The sequence below is a fragment of the Alligator mississippiensis genome, chromosome 12 (assembly GCF_030867095.1).
Source record: "Alligator mississippiensis isolate rAllMis1 chromosome 12, rAllMis1, whole genome shotgun sequence".
Taxonomy (NCBI): Eukaryota; Metazoa; Chordata; order Crocodylia; family Alligatoridae; genus Alligator; species Alligator mississippiensis.
In genome coordinates, this window is record NC_081835.1 from 32,463,071 (window position 1) to 32,490,225 (window position 27,155).

General features: G+C 42.0%; 1 protein-coding gene across 2 annotated transcripts in view; it reads right to left on the bottom strand.

The window, feature by feature from the left end:
• Window positions 1–4,865: 4,865 nt before the first annotated feature.
• Window positions 4,866–27,155, bottom strand: part of ATG7 (autophagy related 7) — a 332,274-nt gene continuing 309,984 nt past the window's right edge. For both annotated transcript variants that reach the window (XM_059715951.1, XM_019495404.2), the window contains one exon: window positions 4,866–9,433. In XM_059715951.1, the coding sequence (XP_059571934.1) occupies window positions 9,401–9,433 (33 nt within the window). In that variant the 3' untranslated portion in view covers window positions 4,866–9,400. The remainder of the gene's footprint in view (window positions 9,434–27,155) is intronic.

Consider the following 27,155-nt stretch of genomic DNA (forward strand, 5'->3'; position numbering starts at 1 on the left):
TGCCCCATGGCTGACACTCCCTGCTGCAGCTGCTCGCAGTCCATGCAGGACTGTCCGGAGCAGGCACAGGCAGCCTGAGGCAGGCTGTGAGTGGCTGCAGCGTGGGGTGCTGGGCATGGGGTGGGCAAGGGGCTGGTTCCCCCCCCTGCACTCAACTTTTCCCCAGGCTCCTTTCCTGCCTGAAGTCCCCCTCTGCCCTTCCCCCCTCACCCCCCTTACCTGAGGTTCCAATGTGGGGAAGCCACGTACTTCCAGGCCAGAACCTGGGAAGTAGAAGCTGGGGCTTCCAGCTGTGGGGGTGGGACTGGGCAGGCCCTGCTGTTGTGGGAGCGTGCCGGGCTTCTCCTGGGTCCTACTGCCCTTGGCTCCTGTAATTTTTGACAGGAGCCAAGGGCAGATAAATATTAATTTTCTAAAATTTTTAGGGGCCCCACAGGCCCGATAGAATGGCTTCGCAGGCCGGATCTGGTCCACAGGCCATATTTTGTCCACCCCTGCTCTAAGGTCTTGAGGCTACTAAGGTAAGTTAAAGTTAGGGATGTCTTTCAACTTGAGAAGGATCAGAGCCTAAATGGAGATGAGGCTAGGGTGACAGTAAGTTCCACTTTTTCTGGGGCAGACCTGTTCTAAGCACCTGTACTGGGAATCCTGTCAGTCTGATCAAATTAACACTTCTGTCCTGGTCATTTCATCCAAGAGAAGTGGTGGCACTCTTTAGTTAGTGACGGTGGTGGGGTTGCCTGCCTTCTGATATTGCAGCACTCCCTTACCCACCCTTGCTCTCTGGTGTGCTCAGCTGAGACTAGAGCTTGGAGATGCTGAGCATGCTGAAGAGCAGAGAGTGGCCTGTCTTGACACTTGGGAATATGGTCCCTTTGGATAAGGCATAACTGAGGAAGATGAGAATGGAAGGCAGAGTTATAATAGTGGGAAAGAAAGAGAAAGACTGTGAATAACTGACCATGCCTTTTACTTACCAGTCCAACACTAGGAACATACTATTACTTCTGTTTATTAAAATGTTTTTAAATGCTTTATTCCTAGTTTTAAATTGTAGGTTGTGCATGTGTCACTTTCTGTTAAGCAAGGTTAAAACTAATGAGCAAATTACATGCCCCGATTGCCCTCCTACTTAGTACCCACTCTCTGCCACTTGGTGGCACAGGTTTCTAGGTAAGATGGACTTACTGTCTGACCCAGTAAATGGCATTTTTATATTGACTCTGCAAAAGGAGCTAGCACCACCAAGACTGTGGGAAAAAGTAGTAACTTGGAATTACAGAGAGCTCTAGCACTGACCTAAGCCCCTATCCATGAAAACACTCTGGATACTATCTAGGATAGAGCTTAGGAATGGGGAGAGAAATCTGATGCACAAGATATCTTTAAAGATTTAGCATTGCTGTAACCAGGCATAGAGCTATTAGTGTTATTCAAAGTAGCTTAGCATCTCCTTCTGCAATACTAATGTGCATTACCTGTTGTTTACATGTGCCGTGCCCAAAATTGTGGGACAAGAAATGTTAGGAAACTGGGTCAGGACAAGAACCTTTTGTGCACTTGCTTCATTTGAAAATAATGAAAACCTTCACCTGGGAAATACTATGCAAAAAGAAAGGCTGTTATTCAATTGGAAAGGTATCATAAGGGCTAGGGACAGACATTATACATAAATAATTGCAAGTGATCAGAAACTGGTTCAAATCTGTAACACAACAGAAGTTCAGTGCACGTAAACTGCTTTCAAAATGGCCAAAACCAGTTTAAAATAGACCTGGATGGATGTGGTATCAGATCTAACAGACTTAGGTTAGATCAGTTTATTGAACTTCTGTCCCACATCCCCTCCAGTTTCAAGTTAACTCACAGTCCCTCAGCAACCCAGGATGCTGCAAACCCCTGCCCTTGTAGGGTGGGTGGGGTAGGCTTGGCTTAAAGTGTCTGCTACAGCCAAGAAGGGAGGCATGCCCTAGTGTCCCTCAACCTCTAGCCTGGGCCACTGAGGGCATGTGGCTGCATTTCCAGAATCAAAAGTGAATGCCTTTTAATTTGTTTATTGGTTGAATCTATGCAGTTTAGACTAACCTGCGAAGAATAAATCAATTCAGCCTTGGGCTTTTTGATTGTCTGTACTTAGCCAAGGAGACTGTACAAGAGGGTAAAGGAGAGAATTAAGGACCACTATTATTTCTCACTGATCTAAACACCAGTGACACCACAATGCAGGAAGTCCACAATTGCTACAGTAACCAATAATGGGGAGGGGGGGGGGGGCATTCTCCATCAAATTGGATGTTTCTCATTTTAGTAATTGCAGTATGCTGCAGAGATGAGTAATTAAACATGCTACTTCATAAGGATTACAACAGATTCTTGAAGTGATGCATAGTAGACAGGAAAACCCTATATGGGTTTCAGAAGATGAGTCACTCATTAATATAGCACTATGGCGTTTTTAAGCCATGCTAGGACCCTGGAGAACAACGTCTGGGCAGCTACAGAGGAAAGAGGAGAATAGGACAGTGAAATATGAGTTTTGTGGTTTTAGAATGTAGGAATTGCTAAACTGAATCAGACCTAATGTCCATCTAGGTCCAGTCCTCAACCTCCAACCATGGCCAGTGCTTCAGAGGAAGGTGCAAAAATCCTCCAAGAGGAGTGTTTCTTTACCAATTGGCAAGAACACAATGAGGCAAAAATCATCTCTGATGAAATGGCGGGGGGGGGGGAGGGGGGAGGGGGAGAAAAATATTACAGAGAGAGAAGTGTTAAGGAACCTGTGTCAAATATTTGTAATAGGCTGGGGAAGTCTTGGAGGCTGCATTTATTTAAGCAAGTCTACTAAGGTTTACCATACTCTAAATGTTTTATTTGCTATCTTTGGACCATAGTTGCTTATTTGTCTCTAAGCTAAATACTAAATTGTTTTTAGAAAAGTTGGATTTTAAAAAGTGGATATCATAGCAAGAAAAAATATCCTCACAGTGTTTATGCCCTGTAACTTAGAATGCTCTGGACTTTCTCTCTTTCTCTAGAATAAAAGCATCTATTTTAAACTGACAGAACAAAAGAACAATTAATTCTGAGTTTGTGACATGCCTTCGTTTCAAAGAACACAAACATTCCCTCTTACCCCACAACAAGCAGAAGCTAAATTAGGACTCTTTCTCAACTCTGCAAATGTGGTTATAGCCTGAAAAATGTCAATGTAAAAAGGGTTATTGAACCATTGAGCAGTCTTTATGGATCTCTGGGATTCTATATCAAATCTACTAAGAGATTTTTTAATCAGCAACCTTACATCTCAGATACCCTGGCATCTCAAAGACTGTCACACAATTTACTGCATGTATGACTGTCTGTAAACCAAATTCTGCTTTTGGTCACACTTAAGCAATCCCTTTGATTTCAAAATCTGCCCTTGGTTACATCTGAGTGATCCTTTTGCCTGCAGATGGCCCTCACAACAACTGTGTGACTCCAAATGAGCTGCATAGGTGTCATTGTGGAAAGAACCTGGCTTTTAAACTGGAATCTTATTAAACAAATTAAATGGATACTCACTCTGCCATTGGTTTGGACCTGCAGAGCTGCCTAGAGTCAATGCTCAGCTTTGTCACTAAAGAGAGCTGACACTAATTACGAAGAAGAGACTAAGGGAATGAAGTGCCAGTTTTACAGCCTCCTTCCAGGCATGAAGAATTCTTGAGGAGTCATTTCTACCTTAGGAGACTAACACTCACTGTATAATGTATGGATTTTCCATGGTGCTAAGAGGAGTTTTCACATGCCTATACAACCATTACAACTGTGCTGACTTGTAAGCCTGAATGTAGGGTTTCAGTGGTGTGAAGGAACTTGAGCTACCTCTCCACCATAGGGCAAATTCTACTGCCTTGGGTGAATTTTCCTAAACTGGAAATCATGAAACTTGGATTACAACATTCAGTTACTTAATGGGCACAGGCTAGCCATAATCTGGTTTGGGCAAAACATATTTATACAAGTGAAACCAGCCTTTATACCAGTATAAACAGAGCAGAGAGATAGCAGAGACCTCTGCACTGATGCAAGTGCCTTGAATCCAGACTAAAGTTATCCCAGGAAAAATATGCACTAAAAAGACAATGATACAAGTTACACTAGGTACAGGCATCAGCTGTTTCTGCGATTTACAGTGGTGTACAAAGCCAATGCAGATAATTCCAGTGTAAATGTGTTGTGTGTTCAGGCCCTAAAAAGTAACAACAATCAACTTGGAAACAGAGACTATCAAATTCTCTTTTCATGAATGCATGATTAAGTCAGGACAGGATTTTGATTGTACCCACCAAATATAATGAGGTGATGATACCAACAAAGAATCATAGATAGATGGTTGATGTTTTAAAGTGAGATCTTGGCTACTGTTCTGTGCCCTATCAGTGCATCAAGGACCCAATTCACATTGGATGGAAATCCAGTGGAGTTCCAAAAGTATTAAATTGGATCCCAGATGCATTGTGCAGGTGGCACAGTTGCCCTCTGTGAAAGAGGGCGCTGACTGCACCTCCTCATGAATTCACTCTATTTATGTTAGACGTTTTATGAAGAAGTAATAAGAGCAGCCTCAAAAGCCACATTCCACCCTCCCGGCCAGATTGGGTAAGTGCCCTGACGGCAGTGGCAGCTGTTACCTTGCCGGAAAAAGGGATGAGCTTGGCCATTTTATTGATGCCTGAGAGCTCAAGCCAGCAAAAATAAAATTAATCCCCAAACTTCTGATGAAGCTCAAGTTTCAACTTCCTCCATTAAACAGCAATAACAACACATGAAGAGCTATGTCAAAGCCTGCCATTTGCGTGTACAAATAAGTAAATACAAGATTTCAGCTGTTTAGGCTTCTTTAATATATATTTTTTTCATTCATTTGAACATATATTTTCACTGTTTTCCTCTCAGTAAATGCTTACACCCCTTTTTAGAAGAAAATAAGAACAAGTATGTTTTGCATGGAGAAAGAAAAAACAATAAAGTTAGACAACATAAGTTTTTCCAAATCAAACTAAAGTGTTTCTGAACATTGGACAAATATGGGCAGCATATGTACAGAAAGCATACAACTGACACAGTTGTACGTTACAGAAATTACAGAGGTAACGAAACATCATATTAACCCTGAGTTCTGGACCTCTAGATGAGGCCTGTGCGAAGCAACCGGTATTCAATTCAGATTCGGCCAATTCAGAGGACAGGGATTTGATCCGGTGATTCAGATCACTGTCCGGAATGGATTTGGTCGAATCAGATTCTAAATATTTGGCACTGATTCAGTGTGATTCGGCCATAGACTATAATGAGGAATCACTAAAATACCTATAACTTTGTCATTTTTTGGCAGAATTGGATGAAAACAGCAGGGATGGTAGCCACTTCTGAGGGCATGAAACCTGCCAATTTTCAAGGAGATAGATGCAGGGGTTTCAGTGAAAGTACACCTCAAACTGTTGAAAGCAAAACTCATATCACTTGTGTTGTAAGGCAGAGTGGAATGAAAGTAGCAGAGATGGTAACCCCTTCTGAGGGCATGAAGCCTGCCAAGTTTCAAGGAGTTAGGTTCAGGAGCTTTTATGAAAATGCACCTCAAACTGTTGAAAGCAAAACTCTTTATCACTTGTGTGTGTTGGCTGGATTTCTGGTTGTAGCCATATTGGTCGAAGGAGCAGACAGGCAAGGTTCTTTGAGTAGATACAATATCTTTTATTAGACCAACTGAATAGTTGGAGAAATATATCTTGGCAAGCGTTTGGATTTAAAAACCCTTCATCAGGCTGAGAAAGCATCTGCAGTTGGTGTGTGTGCTCTTCCTGGATGAAATGAATAGTAAAGAAGCCAGAGGCTGGGCTGCAAGCAAGAAGGCTAGTCAGTGAAAATCTAAATTGAGGCATCAGGGGGTGACAGACAGGCACGGGGGGAAGGAAGGGGGATGTAGCAGGTAAAAGTGGAGAGGTACCTGGGGAGTCAGATGTCAGGCAGGTTATAGTGTGTCACAAATCCAATGCCTATATTGAATCCGTGAGTTTTTGTAACGTGTATCAATGGAGGTTGATGATGTGAAGTTCATAGGCTCATCTGTGAAAAGTGTATTGGAAATTCAAACGAGTACTGAACCTCGCTAACCTCATCACCAGAAGCAAACTTCCTACAGCCCAAAACACACCAAATGGATCCAGACCATGCCATGACAAGAAATGCAAAACCTGCCAACATATCTCCAGTACCCCCACAATTACTATACTCCACAACAGAACCATCACCATTCCAATTTTAGGTCATGCTCAGGACCTAGGGCTGCTTCCTTCCCCATAGCCCCAGTCCATATCTCCAAGTTTGTCCTGGCATGGGACCTCAGGAGGGAGAAGTTCTTCCCCTGCTGACTGATGAAAAAACTTCCCCCACCAGCTCTGAGAGCAGGGCATTAAATGGTTGTGAAAGCTACTAACAAAAAGAAATGGGTGTGGAGTGAGGAGGGTGGCACTCACTCCATCTGCAGGTGGAGCTTGGGGAACCCCAGCAGTGGGAGGTTCACCTTCAGGAACACAAGCTGCTCCACCAAACCAGGATTCAAGGTGGTGCAGTGGGGTGTCACTACATCACCAGCAATACTGAACACCCTCTCGTTTGGAACACTGGTCGGTGGACAGGAAAGGTGTTCCCAGGCAACTGTGGCCAGATCCTGCCACATCTGGCTATGGGTTGTCCAACAGGCTAAGGGGTCACATTGCAGCGTCTCCAGGTCCTTGGCAAAATAGGTAGCCACAAAGGCCTCTACACTATCTGCCAGATGGTGGGGTCTGGTGCCTCTGGCAGAGAAAAGCTTCACACAGGGCCTTATATGCTGTTTCTATGTCAGTCCCACAGAGCACTGTGATTGGGAGGGAACTCAGGGAAAGGTCACGGTCACTGGCCAGCTACAGATGTCAATATCAGAGCTGTCTTTGCCCTGCTCCTCTGTTTCTGTTTCCCCACAAAACTGCCTTCTGAATCACCAAATCTTTTCTGAATTAATTCAAAATTGATTCAGAGCTTTTAATGGGTCTCCCAATTTGATGATTCAGCCGCTGAATTGGGCCAAATCTTCTCCGAATCAAATCAGCAACTGAAGCTTTTCACATCCCTACTCTAGATCTTGCATACTGCGGTAGTTAAATGGATACTTACTAGGGCTGTGTGAAGCTTCAGTCCCTGATTCAATTTGGTGGAGATTTGGCCTGATTTGGTGGCCAAATCTATGAATCTGAATAGAATCAGAACCAGAACCTTTAATCTCTCCGAATCGAATCAGAACCCTCCAAATCGATTAGGAGAGATTCGGAGATTTGTAAGAATACAGTACACCTGTAGATTTGTAAGAATATAGTACAACTGTAGTTTGGACAAGGTTTCATATATCCAAAAGACTTTTCCATGTTAGTAAACTCTGGGGCACAGGAGTCATTTTTCAAGTTTCAGATTATTAAAATTGCACAACCGCAAAATAGATTTTTGCATGTCACTATCTCAGTAACTATGAAACATATATAGGCTGGTCTCTGACAGCTGCCATAGTACTGACGCTTTATAAAATTAATTTCTCTGATAATGGTATGAATAAAATAACAATTCAGAATGGTTTGAATGCAGGAGAAATCAGGTGTTTTAGCCTTATTTCTGAAATGTATTTTGTTTGTCCATTGAAGATCATTTTCCATGTATACAAATGCACAGTGAATTTTCCCAGTCTTACTGGTTTTTTTCAGATCATCAAGATGTCAGATTCTATTTCATCATTAATCTTCCTTTTTCAAAAATATATTTAAGACTAAGGACTTTTCTTTCTAACTAGATTATAAGAATATATTTATATTACATTGGAGCTACCTAGATGAGACATTCCTGTATGGTCACTTGGGAAAAAATGCAAACTTGAATGCGGAGATTTTTCATAGTGGTACAAACAAGAGAACACTTTATAAACATCTCATGCTGAGAGCTAGCTATTTCAATACATCTTCATTCAAAACCATAATCCATGAGTAGGGATTGCACTCTGCCCTAAGTACATCTTATAGTGCTTCTATTTCTATGGAATACCAGAGGATATATCAGCTTAGTTGGCAAACAAATTGATATGACTTACATAACCAGGGATTCTATCTTAACTGAAGGAAGACAACGTAATTATTGGATATACTGATTTTCCTGATACACTGAGGAAAGAATGGTTGGACAAATCCAAAGCAATGCATGGATCACTTAAAAAAAAACTAGACTTAAGATGGAAAATAATGTTGTTATTATTATTATTATTTACTTAGACCAAGATGAAAAACAATAAATTTGATTTGGGATAGTAACATACTTTGGTATTTTAAAATTCTGCTTTTCACAACTATAACTTTTCTCAGTGGTTTTCCAGTGATGCTCTGTGCAGAACTAGTAATCTGTGGAGCCCTTCTGGGTGCTACAAAGTATAAAACTGAAAGACTCACCAAGCAGATTTGAGATTAGGGCTTTATTGAGCCCCAGGGAAGTACTGGATGACAGCATCTAAGAATGACAAGAGTTAGAGAAACTCTTTCTACAGCTTTCATCGAGCCAAAGACCCTTCTCTAAAAGAGTTATTATGTAATGGCTCCCTTTATAAATGTTTGAATCCCCAACCCTGTTCTTCCTTGCCAGGTAAGGCTCAAACAATGTTTTATCCACAGTGTAGAAACATGCTAAAATACTGGTCTTAACAGAGCTTTAATAAGATTTAAAACTGTTGCTCCCATCTGCACAGACAGAAACCCTGCTATTATCATACGATAAGGGGCATGTTATAAACACAATCTGTGACACAGTAAAAAAATTGGTGTAGGTGGATTTTTAATTACTCACCCACCTCATCTTCTACCCCAGCTCCTTTAAATAACAATGTAATTTAATTACCTGCTGTAAGAAAATATTATCATAATCTGAATATTATCATAATCTGAATATTAACTATTTATAAAATGACACTACTTCTTTGGAAGAAAAGACAATATTATTTAGGCAGGTCTATTGACAATACAATGAAAATGGACACATGAAAACACACCGGAAGTTATTTAAGTGGCTAAATGTATGCCAGCTATATTTAGTAACTGAAAAAATAGAAACTGGGCATTTAAATATAACCACGTTGCTCTAGTTAGGTCCTGCATACAATAAATATGGAAATATGAGGAGACTCGCACCCACAACAGAACTGCTTTTCAGGTTAAGATAATGTTCCATTCATATCAAAGATGAGAGTTATATTTGTAACTGTCAGAATATATAAAAAATCAAGTGACAGATAAAAGACAGTAATACAGATCTAAATAGGTCATCTTCCACTTCATTCACTTGGCTTTCAAACTGTTTCATCATCACTCATGTCCCAGATCTGTAATGAGAAAGCAAACAAAATTTCACTTGGTTGAACTTGAATATGCTTTTAATATAACTTATGTAATCACTAATCTAATTGAAAAGGGAGGAATCTATTTAACTGGTGGACTATCCCGTATAATAGTGGTTCCCAAACTGTGGTCTGCCAGGACATGGTAAGTCTATATAGATGGGCTGTGGATCATACCAGACCTTTGTAATCTTTTCCAGTTAAACGTGGTCTGTCACTCCACAGAGGTTGTGAACACTGCATGAGAGCTGTTGGGGAACTAACAATTCAATGGAATTCAGCAGTTGGTGGGTTACTGAGTCATTTACAGACCAACTGCTGTAGGTGAAAGCAAATTTTGATATTTTTAAATATCCCTCTAGTGTTTTAGACTGATACATTTCAGTGGATGTTTCAGGAATTGTCTGCTGTGGTTATTTGCTAGTCATCGTATGGTATGAATTAGAGCATGGCTGCAAAACTGGCAGTGTATTGGCTGCATGTGACATGAGTGGTTAACATGTGGCCCATGGCCTTTGCAGCCACCTCTTCCACTGTTGTGCAGTGGAGGAGGGGTAAAGCAAAGGGAAAGGGGCATGTGACATAGGATTATGTGCTACCAGCACTACCCAGAGAGGCAGAGGGCCAAGTACCACTCATGCAGCCTGGGGATCTTCATGCCACTTGTACAGTCCACACATTAGAGAGGGATCCCAGGGGGCTGCCCTCTGTAGCATGTGGCCTGCACAATGTGCAGCCTGGGGGATGCATGTTGGGGCCATGTATGGTCCCTTGCCATGCCAGAGTTGGACAGCTCTGAACCACAGCATACTACTGACACTCCTTATAATCTTTTTTCCTTATTGAATGCATGACATATTGCTATCAAGAAATACATAATTCGGAATAGTAGATAATGCACTTTTAGTACAAACTCTATGAATTTGTGAACAACATTATGAAAAAACAGTGGTTCTTCAAACATCTGAGGATAATCAATAGCATGATTCCACCAATTGCTGCAAACAACACAAGACAAAAATATATACAAATTTGTTTCTTTATCAGTGTTTTAACAGTATTACAAGCCAGCCAATAATTGGCATAAAAACATTATTTTGTGTAGTAAGATGCAATTGTACATTTACTTTGGTTCTAGGCTAAGATCATTAGACGTACCCTGGAAACCCAGCCTGGAAAACAAAGTTAATGTTTTCACAGGATCCCCAAGGAATCTGAAGTCCTAGGAGCCATACTAATTTAAAGCTAGGTCCATATATTCATTCAGTTGTCAGAACAAAGAATGCAATACTTTATATAAAACGCAAAAGTCTGTAAGTGCACCTGTTTGCATACACAAACTGTATGCATCCTCCAAGTGCAGACTGCATACATGCCTGTGCTTCTATGCAAATCCAGCTGACTTAATCACATTTGTGGCAATTCTGTGAAGAACTGCTCAGGCTCGATACATGCAAGTGCTCTTTGCATTCTTTCCAAAACAGCTCAGCATCAGACAATGGCATAAATGAAAGGGAAACCCCACAATAGAACATGCAGAAACAGTAGAAGTACAATAAGTCTGGGTGAAGGTTTAAAGACTTTTACTTCAGATACTTCTGTTTGATCAACTCTACTTATCACATTGGTCTGCTCCCTTTAACAGGCATCCTTACTGAAAGTTGCAATTAGACATGTGGAAAAGCAATTTAATTTGCAAAAAAGGAGAAGGTAGTTAAATCATGTTAGCTTCAAGTCAGACAGAACATTAAATAATATTAAATTACACCTGAATAAAAATATTTTCTTCCCCAAGCTTTGCTCTTGAAGTTCAAATATGATGACTTTTAGATTTCCCCCCCCAAAACTTTAAAGTGAAGATGTAGATATTTTTTGACCAATAGCCATTTGCAATGTGTCATGTGGAAATTTGCATACTCATTCCATTCAGTGTGGAGAACTTATGCCACTAGGTTACGTTAGGAATCATGCCTTGGAGTAGGCCTTTAAGGGAGAAAGCAACATTAAACTGCAGATGGTCTGTGGCAACCTAGGGTACCAAGGGTGACATTGTGTAGCTGGAGGCTGCCACACAACATTAGCACTAGTAAGTGTGCAAATATGATTCGCAAGATAAACCCATATGTTTTAGATAGGAATCAACAGGGTTAAAAATGTTGTGATCTAGTGTGGTCTAAGTTATTTGCCACAGAAGAAATGCTCTATTATTTTTCTGTAGTGAAAAAAAGAGTACAAACGAAGAGTTGGCATTTCCTGAGGGATGATTCAAGTCTAAAAATGTTGATAACCACTGGGCTAGAATGACAGGATTGCTTTCATTGTTAAGCCAGCTAGAAATTAATTTAAAACTTGGAGCGTTCCTTGCTTGTTCCAACTAAATGCCTAGGGTAAACTACCATGCCAAGTCCCCCTGACTGTAAGAACAAGAGTAATGTGTTCATGGTATCAGCCCAATCATAGGTACAGTGGCCACTGACACATCCCCAGAATTCAGGACATCTCCTTGGTGAGGGGTGGGACCTGCTCAGCCGATCAGCATCATGTGTGATGGCCAGAACCAAAGAGATTAATAAGCAATAAATATGTGCTTCTTGGAGGCATTTGGAATTTTTGCCTAATATAAAGCCTCTATTTTTGTAACCCGCAAATGTAACTTGTAACTGTTCGTGGAACTGACTGGGCCTTAAAGACAAAGCTATAGCTATAAGATTAGCTGACCTAATGGTTTTTGCTCAGAGTTCAGCCTTGATGATAAAAACTGGATTCAACTGCCTGGCACACCCAGCAGATTCCAGGAAAGCACGTCTCAAGTAAGCATAGTCAGAGAAATCTAAAGGGGTTGGATTTAGGCGGAGTAATGTTCATTTCAAACCTGAAGATGTTGCATTGTAATTTGCTTATTGGATAAACCCGAGTCTGGGTAGTAACCTTTTATAATAATTTTTAACACCCTTTAATCCCATAGGGTAACAGCTATAGGGCAAGATTGTGAGTGGCTCTAAAGCCACCAGATTAGCATAAAACTAAGTATAAAAAGCGCGTGTGTCAGGTGACCAGCAGGAAGGAGGGAACAGAACGGTCACTGCTGTTCCACGCCCGGACCCCGGAATCCCAGTGTGAGTGAGGATCAGATCCTGATCAAGGGAACTTCCCCGGTAATCCCTCCGACAGCAATGATTGGGGATGCCTGACTTCGCTGGACTCACCTGGCATGCACCTGGCACGGAGGGACTATTGATAAATTGCCAACCCATGTCTGCCTATCTTTTGTTTTAAACAGCCCAGTGGCTGATACCCTTGCAGTGCCTAGCTGGCCTGCAACAGATTGATCTATTTATCTGTTGTTATTATTTACTATTAGCTCTTCAATACTGCATTATCTGCTTATTGCATTTATCTTTCTGTTAACTGTTGTGTGTGTGTAAGCTATAATAAATTTGCCATTGCTTCACTCTCAACTCTGCCTCCTTGATCCCGAACCAAACAGCCCAGGGGCTGATACAGTTGCAGCACCAAGTCAGCCTGCAACTAAACTGATACACTCACAGTGCCCAGCTGTCCTGTGACAAAATTGGCGTCACGAACAGGATCAAGGATGGAGAGTTCGGAGGGGAAGAATGGTGCAGAGGGGGCAGAAGCGTGGACCCCGCTGATTGCTTTAATAGAAGAGGTTATGGGTATTAAGAATCCGGGGCGGGATAAAGAGAGGTTGAGACCCGCCTGGAGCAATCCCACCACAGTACCCTGTCAGTGGGCTGTGTTCACTGCTGTGCAGAAGGGCAGACCTAAGAAAGGATGCCTGTCCTGGCTGCTGGTAACCTGCCTAAGACTGGGAGCAGAGGAAGCCACTCAGCTCTATCAAGAGAACCAATCCCTAAAAGACCAAGCAACCCAGCTTCAGAGGGAATTAAGGGAAGAAAAGAATTTTAACAGCATGGAGTACAAGGCTGCGCGATGAGTCCTTGACCAATTAGTGGCAAGGGGCAGAGCCAACAAAAGCCACCTCCCTCCCTTCCTAGCTGGCTTGGAATCCTGCTCCTCCTGGCTGTGCACTGTCCTACCTCTAGGCACAGCCAACAGAATTGCAAGGACAAATGATCAGCATGTATTTACATCAATGAACTAAAAAACAGGACTTTTTGTAGGCCATTCCTCATTCAGAAACAGACAGGGGACAAAGGGTTTAAAAACAGGCCAGTCCAGTATAAACAGGACCAATGGCTACCCTACCCATAGGTTAGACCATCACAGAAGCTCAGCCTGTAAAGCATGAGCATCACCTGGGCTAAGTACAGACAGTCAAAAAGCCCAAGGCTGAATCAATTCAGTCTTTGTAGGTTAGTCTAAGCTGCAGACACTGAATCAGCAAACAAGCAAACAGACATTCACTTTTGACTCAGGAAATGCAAGCACATGTCTGCCGTGGCTCAAGCCAGAAGTCGGGGGATACTAGAGCACACCTTGCAGCCTGCCAGCTCCAAGGCTTTTCCCCCTTCCCTGCTAGAGTGGAGGGGGTGTGGCCAAGCCTCTTCCCAGAGCTAGCTGGAGGGTCTGTAGAGGGAAGGGTGCAGTGCCTGCCAGGCTAAAGAGGGGGTGGGTAGGGAAAAAGGCAGTGGCATTGAATTCATAAAAGCTTGAACAAGAATAGTCCTCTCTCAGAAGGGAGCATGCATTGAACAGAAAAGAACAACCCTGTGGAATCTTGCTGGCTGTGATCATGGACTACAAATCTCAGAGGCACCTGGAAGCAGGAAGAAAAAGTGATGAACAACCCTGCAGAGTCCTGCTGCTGTGGGTCTGGACTGCAAATCCCAGAAACCTCAGGGGCAGCAGGAAGAGGAAGTGAACACGCAGCCTATGCTAGGATGCTGGGGGACTCTGATTTAACTTGAACCAGGAAGGGGTCTGGGACAGAAGTTTCATAAACCAGTTTGATGCAAATCAGTTACGTCTGATACTACATTCAACCAGGTTTATCTTAAACCAGTTTCAGCCATTTTGAAACTGGGTTTATGTGCACTGAGCTTCTGTTTTATTACAGGTTTAAACCAATTTCTGAAGACCTAAATCAGTTTATGTGTAACTTGTGTCCCTAGCCCTGGTGATAGATGAAGCTCTAGAAATACCTACTGAGAATCAGACCCTGGTTATTGCCATATTAGCATTAGATCAGTAACAAAATTATTCTTTTCCTTTTACAACCCAACCAGGGAAAAAATACATACCAAAAGTTCAAATTTTATCATTTATTTAGATTTTATATTCTGCAGGCAGCGGTGATATATGTACAGTGCCATGCACAGTGCTATCCTGTTCATGCTTGCCCTCTAAGCACTACAGTCTTACAAACAACAATGAAACCAACACCAGCTTCATCAAGACCAGAAATGGGAATTACAAATTAACTGTCTGGAACCCAAACCCTTTTCCCTCCTTCTCCCTCCTTACCTTGCACCAGCTACATGTGGAATCCCACAGCTCTGTGAAATGCTGGAAGCTAAGCCAAGAAGACCCTAAATGGTCTTCTCAATTCCTAAAGTGGTTTCAAAATGGTGGTGTAAATCCTCATGGAAAATACTGAAGTAACAGCTTGTTTACAAAAATAAAAAAGTGTTTTTGTCCTGCCCTCGATGAGCGGCTTAGGATTTGCCAAGGCAAATACAACTGTCCAACTTGCTAGTCAGGGTCAAGGATATGGAAAACAAATATGAAAAAGTTATCTTTAAATAGAATCTATGGCCTGATCAAAACTGACAAAAGGCAAGAAACTCAAAGCACACGCTGATATCCCATCCTTCCTAAGACCCACTTGGGGTTTTTTTTCTTTAAAAACAAAGGACAGATTTTAGCCCTCTCTTTCTCTCTTGCTTGTTAAAGAAAGAAAATACATGCACTGAAAGGCTGTGCAGTAGGATGACTTGAGGGCAGGGAGCCTGCAATTTTGTTTCCAATAAACATAGTGACAGCTGCCAAACCAACAGCTCTAAAAGTAATCTTTACCCACAGAATAGATGTTACACTGGCAGGAGGTCTCAAGGGGAGTCCCATGGGGATCTGTTCTGGGTACAGTGTGGTTTACATATTAATTAATGACCTAGATGCAAACAACAAAAAAGCTGAGAGGAGTTGATCCGCTAGAATCCACTGGCAAGATGAAAATTCAAAGAGGTCTTGATCAATTGGAGAACTGGATTAGAGACCACAGACTAAAATTTAACAAGTACAAATGCAAGGTGGTATATGCATGGGGGGTGGGGGGCAGGGAACAGATGAACAAATACAGTATGGCTAAGACTATTAGGGAGGATTTGGGAGTTATGGTAGAACCCAAGCTTAATACTTGCACTAGGACCAGACTGAGACCTCTGACTCACTTCACATAGACCACTGGACAGGTGTCAACTGGTAATAACTTCTAATCACTCACAGCTGATGATGCATTTCAATTTGTAATTTGGAAGTGAAAGCCTCACTATGGCATCATATTTCTAGTCACCTTGCTCAGTCGTCTTTCTTTTTCTTTTCTTTTTTATTTCCCAGCCCCTGGCATCAATTTTTCTAAACTTCATTTTATCTCAAATATCCTGCAAACAGTTCAGTATCCAGGTTGTAGCTGTATTGGTTTAGAGGAAAAAGCAATCAGGACGTATAGTAGAGATATTATCTTTTATTAGACTAACAAGATTTTTGCAAAAAAAATAAATCTTTAATTAACTAAAGTTTTCTCAGGCACTGGAGAAAAGATTGTAAAAGTTATCCTAGGTAGAAATGAAAGTTCATATTTCATAGGATTTCACAGAGTTAATAGATGGAAAACTCCTTTGGGTTTTGACATATGGAAGATATCCAATTTTAGCCAATTTCTGACATGAAATCTTCATATCTTCCCAAGCAGGAAGCAACTGCGACCACCCGAAACCTGAGACACTGCTCCTGCCTTTGTTTGAAGACAACTTGTATCATCACAGAACCTCACAAGAGGTAAGAGACTCCATACCAGTTATGAACTGACTGCCCAGAGGAGTTTTCCATCTACTGACTCCCTGATAAAATCCTATGAAATATGAACTTTCATTTCTACCCAGAAGAACTTTTACAATCTTTTCTCCAATTCCTGATGAAGGGTGTTTGTGCCCAAAAGCTTGCAATTAAATCAATTTTGGCAAAAGTCTTGTCGGTTTAATAAAAGATATCATCTCTACTATGAGTCCTGACTGCAAACAGTTCTAAAGTCCATGTATTTTATTTAAAAAAAATAACTTTTTAGCAAAGAATGGAAGTTTAAGGTATTTGCTCAGTTAAAAGACATTAAATACACACAAAACTCACACATCTATAGCTGTTTGGGGTTTTTAACTAAACTGTAGTTGAAATGATCTGTTTTGGAAACTTGTAAAAAAAAGGCCAGACCCTAAAACATACCACTGCTTCCTGAAACAGTAATGGTGCTATATCTACAACTTCCTAGAAGCTAGAATATTGAGTTTCCTATCTCATCCTGGTAAACCGGCATGCCAACTGGTAATCCTGGCATACTTTAATGACTGAGACAGAGATCTACCACAATACACGTAATAACCATAGGCAACTTATTTTATTTTGCTTTGCATGATACGGGGCAGGGGGAGAAAATAAGAGCGCTGTTTTGCTTCTGTTGGCAAGTAGATCCTTTAAGGCAGTGGTTCTCAACCTTTTTAGGCTCAAGCACACAACATTAGACTTAAGGCACCCTTTGGAAAATGCCAGCTCTTAGCTTTCACTTGTTTTTTGACTAGAGAAAAATAATAGAGCAATTCTTCTTTTGAAGAGAACTCAGAAAGACCACAACAGGTCAGAATGTTTTTAACACTATGGATTCCTATTTGAAATCTCTGGGTTTATATTGTGAATCTTGTAAAGGTGTTTGCATGCCTAACAGTGCTAATATTGCATGGCAACTTTAAAAGGATGTCACAATACCACTGGGAGCCATGGCACCCAGGTTGAGGATCACTGCTTTAAGGGAAAACTGAAAAATATGAAATCATACTAAACAAGGGCCACTTGATAATATTATCTAAAAAGGTACCTAGCTTTTCAGCTCTAGAATGAGTTAACGCATGGTACAATAGTAACATTTCTTATTTGTAGAATGCATCTTGATCAATGAAGGGGAGGTTTCTTAATTGTATTCACTCTATAGATCCATCTTTCTATGAACCAGTAAAAATGGGATGAATATAAAAGTATGTAATTCAAATACATGAATAAGTATTTTTCTAGCTAAACAAGCTTCTTTTCTAAGAATTCTGAATGCAATAATGTTTACAAAGAATTTGAATTGAGGTTCATAAGTATGTAACTGTTGTACAATGTCCTGGAACAAGAACGATATACTTGAGAAGGATAATAACATTTTAGTACCTAAATATTAGACTTCAATATACTCCAGTGGCATGTAACTAACCAGATACAAACACATGCCACAGCTCAAGAGAATACTCTTGAGTTTTGACAGATGCACTGCAGGATTATGGCCAGCCCAGGAGCAGTTTATGCGAGGAACTGTGTGTACAGGAATCAGCCAGAAATTTGTCCTGTTAGAGAGTGCATTGCTCCTGCATGGTATTGGGTCCAAACCTGTCATATTTCAATTTTGGCAGCCAGTTTTGTAAGTAAAAAATATGATATAGTAAAAGTTGTTCAGAATTTGCTGTTGGGGGTTTTAATTAAGAAAACCCTGAGGCAACACAATAAGCAAAAGTGGAATAAGGTTTGTCAGGCCCAGTTAGACAGGCTAGACAGACAGTCCAAGTCTTTGTAAAGAATCTGGAAAATGAGTGGAATGGAAGAAGAGCTGCACAACAGAAGGCATGACAAAACAACAAATAAAATAGCTCGATAGTAATCTTGAAAAAAGAATGTAACAAAAGGAAAGAATCTTATAGGGATTATTCAGCATAAAATGCATTTTGTCTGCAGAGTCTGGGCTATACATTCTCAGCAAAAAGCTTCTGCAGTAAAGTCTACTGGAATGCTCCTAGCCATGTTTGTGAGTGTTGCAAACTTCTCTCTAACCACATGAAGCAGGCAAAGGAGATGGGACAAGCAAGAGGAGGAAAAGGAGAATGTGATCCAAAACTGAACAATGACATTAAAAAAAAACCCAAATACATGACAGCAAGCAAATGCTGTTACATAGCAAAACCAGCAAAATATCCTTCTAGAGGGAAAGCAGTTTAAGCAGCTATGTTCAGATTAGATCCGTAAGATTAGAGTGACCATATGTCCCAGATTGGCCAGGGAACCCACCTGCATGTGCAGCTCCTGAATCAGAAGCTGGGCACATGCAGGCAGGTTCATGCCAATTCAGAACTTTTCCTTCAATTTTCTCTGAGGAGCCCAGCCAATGGGTTGCTTCCTGGTCTGGACTCTGCTGGGCTGCAATTGGAGTTGCTTGACCAGTAGAGTTGGGGTTCGAGGAGGGGTGTACACAGGGAGCCACGGTGTGTGTGTGCACGTGTGCATGTGGTGTGCTGTCGTGCCCAGCCCCACTGCTGGGAGCCATGGGTCACGGGGGGTGTGTGTGTGTGTGTGCGCGCGCGCGCCTGTGTATTTGCGTGCATCCCATAGTGTTCTACCTGGCCGTGCTCCTGGAAGCTGCGGGGTCAGGGCTGTATGCGTGGACATGTGTGCATGCTGGCACCACCCCCATCCCATATTTCCTTACCCCATCCTGGATTTCCCTCAAATTATTATGGTCACCTTACCTATGATGCACACATCAACACTGGGAGCAAAGTTATAAATAAGCCATATGTTCTTAATTAATAGTAACAGATTTCCCCATGAAAAGCTGCTTAAACTATAGGGGAATGCAAATAAAAAAAATTCCCTTCACAAAAACTATAAATGGATGGATACTGAATTTTTATAAATGAAATTCAATGTATTCTCTGAGATGCTCCATCAAATAAAAAAAGGTATGGCACTGAAAGGTAAGTAGATAGTAGGCTGTGATTTTAAGAGCAGCAGTTTCAGAATGAGAAAAGATATAAAAGAGTGTTTAAAATGACTCTTTCGTATGTCAGGCATCTGATGTCCAAATAAAAGTTATGAATTAGGGTTTTCTTGTTATCTCTTTTGTCCTGCAGCACTCCTGGGTAAAGCACTTTAGGTGCAGCTATATATAGATAATGACAGGGGAGATCATAAAGCAGGAGAAGAATGAACTACCTGTCAAAACTAACCCAGTTTGTACAAATCTGAACAGATCAACTGAATGCACCTGTTAGCATCAAGTATCTACTTTATATTTAAGCTTCAGTATAGGAGTTCTTAAATTTCAGGTGCATAATAAGTCTGTTCAAGGTTACAGGAGCATTTCCATGCTTGTTTTCTTCAAATGACAAAGTATTTTTTCTGCACAACAGGAAAGAGGAGCTGGAGGGAGTAACAATGTCTGAAAATAACAGTTCGTTTGTTTCTCAGTCAGTGAATTAAAACAATTCTCCGTAGATTGCCTATTTGAAGTAAGGGTCATTAAAGTGCTTTTCATTTACTTCCTGCAACAAAAAGACCTAAAACTTCATTTCCATGGGTACAGGTCCAAACTGGTTATTTTGATTGCATGAAGAAATCCACAATGAACTTTTATATTTTAGGAATAAGACTTGGTATTCAAATCTATATCTTATATGACCTTATAAGCAGAGATGAAAAAAACATAAACGTATCCTTACATGGATTTTAAAGATTGTGCATATAACTATAAATGCTCATCTAAACAGTCAACTGCTTGTCAAAGCAGCTATTTTTTAGGCCTGTGTGAAGTGGCTAGTATTCGCTTTGGATCTGGCTGATTCAGGGGACAGTGATTTGATTCATTGATTTGAATCACTGTCCCTATTCGATTTGGCCTAATCTGATTCAGAGATTTGGCTGCTGCCGAATCTCTGAATCAGCCAGGCTAGGCCTATCCCCTGCCCGCTCTCCCAGCCTGGCAATGGCTGCCCTGCCCGCCCCAGCTCCCCGCGCTTGTTAAAAAAAAAAAGCCTCAGCTCAGCGGGTGTTGCTGGGCAGGGGTGATCCTTGCTGCTCCCCACTGCCCCACGCTGCATGGGGTGCTCTGCCACGAGCCTTCTGACCCCCCCTTGCTCCCCCAGGCCCCTCACAGTTGCCCTGCCCAGACCAGCTCTGGCCCTTTAAGAAAAAAAAAACAACCTGAACACCCCCCCCTTTCCTGCTGGTGCGGGGCAATCCCCACTGCTCCTGGTTGCCCCATGCCACGTGGGGGGCTCTGCATGAGCCTCCAAAGCCCTGAGGCCGCTGCAGGAGTGGTGAGTCCTGGGGTCCCTCCATGGTCCCCTCCCCCAGCCCCTCCTCCCCCACCCCTAGTACTTACCAGCTTGAAACTAGCTGCAGCTCCCTGCTGCAGCCACTGGGGACTGCCCGAATCATCAAAGCTCTCTGAATCTTTTCTGAATGTTTGGAGAGCTTAGAATTGATTTGGACCTTTAAATTGGTCTCCTGATTCAATCTGGATTGAGAGATTCAGCCACTGATTCTCCTCTGAATTGAATTACCACCTGAAGCTTCACACAGCTCTAATTTTTATGCATTATAGATAATTATACACAGACACAAAATACTCATATTTAGGAAAATCTGGAGCTGTTAATTAAATAGATTAATGTCAAGTGTACACTTGCCATATTACAAGTTGATACACATTTCAAACATGTAAAAAAAATTCATAAACCAAACTGAATGAGGAATTAAGGCTGAAAGAAAAGTTTTTGTTTTTGATCCACATGACTGAAGATCACATAATGACATGCAACTCTTCCCTAGAGGTACAATATGCCCCCTAAGCCCTGATTCAGGAAAAAAGTTAAGCACAGGTTCAACCTCAAAGAGATCCAAAAGCCTTTTGCAGCTATAAACAACAAACACTGGATACTTATTATATTAAGAAGGTAAAAAAAATTTAAGTCAGGTAGATAAACTTATTAGAATAGAATTCTGGTTCTTTTGGCAGGCTCTTAACTTGATCTACAAAAATTTGGAACCCATATAGACATCACTGCGTACTGTAAAGTGGACTTGGCTGCGTACATCAGGTACTACTAACAACACAAACAGCACTCTTTTTCATTTCATTGCCCAAATCACCTTTCAGGAACAGCAGCAGAAATGAGATTGTAACTTAAAATTCATTAAGCTTATACAAGTTACAACATGCAGTTGTCTTCAGAACTTTATCTGAGTTATTCAGTGAGGGAAAATAATTCTAAAGTTCAGCACCCAGTTTTCATCTAGCTTAGATATTTAACCACATGAGCAAACACCGAGCTTAATCTTATTACCATTGAAAATATGTCTTGAGCACCTTAAATATTTTGCAATTCCCCTGCTAAACTCTGCCCACAGGAACAAAATGAGCAGCACAGAACAAGCAGTAAAAGCAGTATTAATTACGTACATTTGAGTGCTTAGTTTTGTTTTTCATTCATAGACAGAGGTACAATAGAGTTTTGGCAGTGAGCTTTCTAGTAAAAAGGTGCATGTCTTCTTCAGTATCTAAGCAGCATTAACACATTTCTCTAAGCATAGGATACTATAACAATTTGGACAAAACCCTATATCAGTATCTTAAAGGTTTTTAAGATATGGTATGGTAGCTAAATCTAAATGTCTAACTATGGGCTACAGCGGGGGTGTCAAACATGTGGGGCCCCAGGTCAGATCCAGGCTGAGGGGCTTCTCATAGGCTAGATCCAGCTCAGAGCACAAGGGCAGCTGCCATGATTAGGTTCCTACTCAATTTGCAATTTTGCGGATTTCACTGAAAGTGCGAAAGCAGTCTGTAAAACCCATGAAATAAAATAAAGAAAAAAATGTACTAAAATAAAACACTGGATCCCTACTGGGAGAAGGAGGGGAAGCAGCCAAGAGAATGGCTGCCTCTGCCTCTGCCCTGCTGATTGGCTGAGAGGGATGCCTGCCACAGCCCTGCCAATCTCCACCAATCAGAAGTGAGGGGCAGGACCACATGATAGACAGCCCCTTGGCCAATCCATGGTAAGGGGCAGGACCATCAGGATTCCTCAGCCAGAGGCTTGGGGGAGTAGCCCTGCTGTGATAAGCTCATGAAAATGGTAGCCAGCCCCATAATCGGTCCATGAAATTGGCTGCCTACCTCCTTGATTTTGATAGGTTCCTAGCCATGCATCATGGTGGTGGGGGCAGAAGGTAGCAAAGGATTTGGGGGCAGAGATCCAGTGGCAGCAAGAGGGTTCCAGTGGCAGTAGGTCTATGGGGCAGCACTGACAGCCATGGCCAGCAGCACAAAAGGGCCCCCCAACTTCTAGCAGCCTGGCAGCTGGATATGGAGGCTCCACAGGTCAAGTCTGGCACATAGGCTGTATGTTTGAGACCCCAGAGCTACAGTATTAAGCATGTCTAACTTCAGTGGATACACACAGCTATAATAAGTACAAAAGATTGTGGGCTATTCAAAGTAATGGATTGCCTTTTTTTCCTGTTTTCCAAAAGCACAAATTGCAGGGCTAGCTGGGGGGTAGCTGGGTCAGTGTCTGCAGGTGCATTTCTGTGCGTGCAAATACTCTGCAGCAGGATACTACTTCTATTTACAAGAACTAAGCTGCTGTGAAGTTTATTAGTTTCCTGTGGCCTAATAGGGCTGCAAGTGTAGACTCCAAAACACTTACTGTGGAGCTAATTAGGCAACTCTGCAGTAAATGTCTTGTGTAGACATGCCCAAGGTATTGTACAATGATAGCGTTAGTCAACTTGGATACCAAAGTTCTTTCGCTATCCTTCATTCCCTCTGTTTTGCCAAAGCTGCAAAACTTTACCATTCTCCTTTGTGTCCCTTCTTTACTCATATCCTTATCTTTTTCTAGTCAGATGCTAACTTTTGGAAATTTCATCTTAACTGGTCTAAATACCTCCAAGTATTTCCCTCAAAATGGCTCTACGTCCCTAGTCTTCTTGCAGATGAAGTGTTAACTCATCAGCTGCCAAAGCATTACTTCAGTTAGGTACTTAGTCTATGCCAAATCATAAAAGGAACATGAGTACCCTGTCAGTTAATTCACATACCTAAAGCTAGGCTCATTCTTAAGCACCTTGCTTAAGAATGTGTATTCAGCTATTTCAGCATTACAATAGTTTCACGGGGTTACTATACCAAATAGTAAATAAACCCATAACATCTCTTGTAGCAACAGGAAAGAATGAAGAAACCAAGCAAGCAAACAAAAATGAAGACAAAAACAAAAAAACAAACTAAAACTCCAAAGACATATTCTCTAGAGGTATTTTGCTGCTGAAAAGGTCCTTTGAGGCCACAGTGTTTATTTTGTAGGAGTGATGTTTTCTAAACAAGACAATATCAGGAGTGACATCTGTTCTGCTCTCTCTTAAAACCTGGAGACACATAAAACTCAAGCAGATTTGAAGATAAACTTTCCAGAGGATTTTAAACATAACATCCCTAATACAACCACATAATAAATCAGGATATGGCTTTCAAATGAATAAATTCATTCATTTTGAAGTAAGAGAAATTTTACTGCTGTAAAAAGTTCTTATATAAAACCCCCAAACACCCAAACACAAGAGAGACTACATAATTAGAAAACCAAAAAGGAGAAACCTAGGAGAATGGAAGTGGAAAGAACCTTCTGGGTTGTTGTTGCAGGGTACTAAGGTGCCTGCTACTTTAAGGGCAGAAACTGCCTAGAGAGAAGGCCCTAGGAGCCAGGCAGAAACCCCACAGGTGCAGGTTACTACGGCAGCAGGCTAATGAGGGAATTAGCTAGCACCTGCACCCAGTCAGCTGACCGGTAGAAGGCAGGGCCCTGGGCCCATATAAGCCCCAGGGCTGGGACTGAAGGCAGTTATGGCCCTGACAGCTGCTAGGGGGAGTGGAGTTCATGCAGAACAGCTCCACGGGGATACCTGGGTGCCTGTGCTGCTGCTGGTGAGACTGAAGTATCCAGGGTTATGGTTGCTTTTATGTTATAGCCCAGGGGCTCATATTTAGATTCATAGATGTTAGGGTCGGAAGGGACCTCAATAGATCATCGAGTCCGACCCCCTGCATAGGCAGGAAAGAGTGCTGGGTTTAGATGACCCCAGCTAGATGCTCATCTAACCTCCTCTTGAAGACCCCCAGGGTAGGGGAGAGCACCACCTCCTTTGGGAGCCCATTCCAGACTTCGGCTACTCTTAACTGTGAAGAAGTTCTTCCTAATGTCCAGTCTAAATCTACTCTCTGCTAGCTTGTGGCCATTATTTCTTGTAACCCCCAGGGGCGCCTTGGTGAGTAAAGCCTCACCAATTCCCTTCTGTGCCCCCATGATGAACTTATAGGCAGCCACAAGGTCACCTCTCAGCCTTCTCTTGCAGAGGCTGAAGAGGTCCAGGTGCCCCAGTCTCTCCTCACAGGGCTTGGCCTGCAAGCCCTTAACCATACGAGTGGCCCTTCTCTGGAACCTCTCCAGGTTATCCACATCCCTCTTGAAGTGTGGCGCCCAAAATTGCACACAGTACTCCAACTGCGGTCTGACCAGAGCCCGACAGAGGGGAAGTATCACCTCCTTGGATCTATTCGTCATGCATCTGCTGATGCACGATAAAGTGCCATTAGCTTTTCTGATGGCTTCGTCACACTGCTGACTCATGTTCATCTTGGAGTCCACTAGGACTCCAAGATCCCTTTCCGCTTCTGTGCCACCAAGCAGGTCATTTCCTAGGCTGTAGGTGTGCTGGACATTTTTCCTCCCTAGGTGCAGCACTTTACATTTCTCCTTGTTGAATTGCATTCTGTTGTTTTCTGCCCACTTGTCCAACCTGTCCAGGTCTGCTTGTATGTTGTAATTTATGTTGTAATTTATGTTTCTGCTTTTGATCTGGTAGACTGGACTGAGACTATTGGGGAGGAGGAGGCCTCAACAGGGCACACTACCATGCAGAGCCCCAGTGCCAGAGGAAGCAGCAACAGGGGGTGAGGAGACTGTGACAGGGGGTGAAGGGATACTGTTACTGAGGTTAAGGGTCCAGTGACAACAAGAGACTGAACTAAACTGAGGCCTCATCATTAAAGACAATGTCTACCTACCATCTGTGAGGCATGGGGTGTGGTAAAGGGGTGGTTCTGGAGCTATGCACCTAGCTCATAAGGCTTGGGGTGTCTTGCGAGGCACTTACTTAGAGCAGAACCCAGCAAGGGGTCTAAGAACCAACACTGTTTAGTGGGGTCCACCAGGACTGACTGCATAGCACCTTGAGGGCAGCCTCCCTATCTATCATCTATTATCTTAACCATCAAGACATGGCAGGTGAGAATAGAAGGTGCCCATAGGGTAAAGCTGGCAAGATCACAGCACCATGGCTGTCCCTAGGGACCCCACCCCATGACAGTCTTCAACTCAAGTTCTATACTTTGAGAGGTATCACTTCATTTAATCACTTTTAACAAAACTTAAGATATTTAAGGTTATATATTCTAGTCATGGATTTTTATAGTGGATATAGTGGGTCCATGTTTAAATGAGAAAACATGAAAACCTATGTATTGTACATTACATGTAATACCACCAAGATGACATACTGGGTCTACTGGCCACATCCATACATGCAGCATCTGCAGTTCGTGGCACCATAAATAGCATGTATTGCACATTAAGCCATGTGCAACACTGCTAATTTGCAGCATGGGGGCAAAATATCCCAGTAGCAACCCCCTCCTCCCCTGGAAAAAAAAGTGCAAACCACGTGAAAATAGTGTGCACTGGGACAAATGTGGAGATGGGGGAGAAGGCAGCCCTGGGCTGAGTACTCCCCTGTTTCTGTGTGGAGGCTCCACTTTGTTGGAGCACATGCCGCTTCCCAGCTGGCTGCTATGCCCCAGTCAGCACCCTGTGCAGCACATGGAGCCTGGCTGGAGCAGCACGCCAGAAGCTAGGAGGAGCTAGGCACAGGCAGTTTACCCATATTGCAACAAAGTGCATGTGCAGGGACATGCACTGTGACACAAAGTGGCAGCACAAATTTGTGCTGCTAGAAGCACATGCCCTGCTCATCTGGACAAAGCCTACATGTTCAAATGAAGTCCCCATGGTATCCAAACATTTAAATGAAGTATAGACTAGAAAAATAAGACAGAAAAAGTAATTTATATTTGGTATCTGGAGTTGACTTTATTCTATAACAATAAAGCATATAAAACTATCTAGCATACATTTTCTGCATATTAAAATTGTTCACTTTAATCCTTTTCCATTTTGGGATGCTCACTTTTACATCAATAAAAATAAAGGAAGAAATAATACTGTGTTGAAAAGGTTGATAATTTTAGGCTTTACAAGTGTAGTAAAAAGATTTCTAATGTAAGTGTAAACATAAAACTTGTCTTCAGTGTTCTTGTGGGCTCATATAATATATATGTATGAGTAGGTAGGTAAACTGATAAGAATATAATTACACTATTTCTACATATCTAAGTCAATGGCATTCTGATTACACACTTCTTTTGCCATAAATCAAAATCCTCCTCCACTACTACATCTTTTAAATGAATTTTATGACATATTGTTCATTTGAGATCTGCAAGCCATCTTGCAGAGCATACAAAATCATATTTATAAAATTATCAATAGAAATCTGGATTGCACCACCTATTCCATTGCATTTCAAG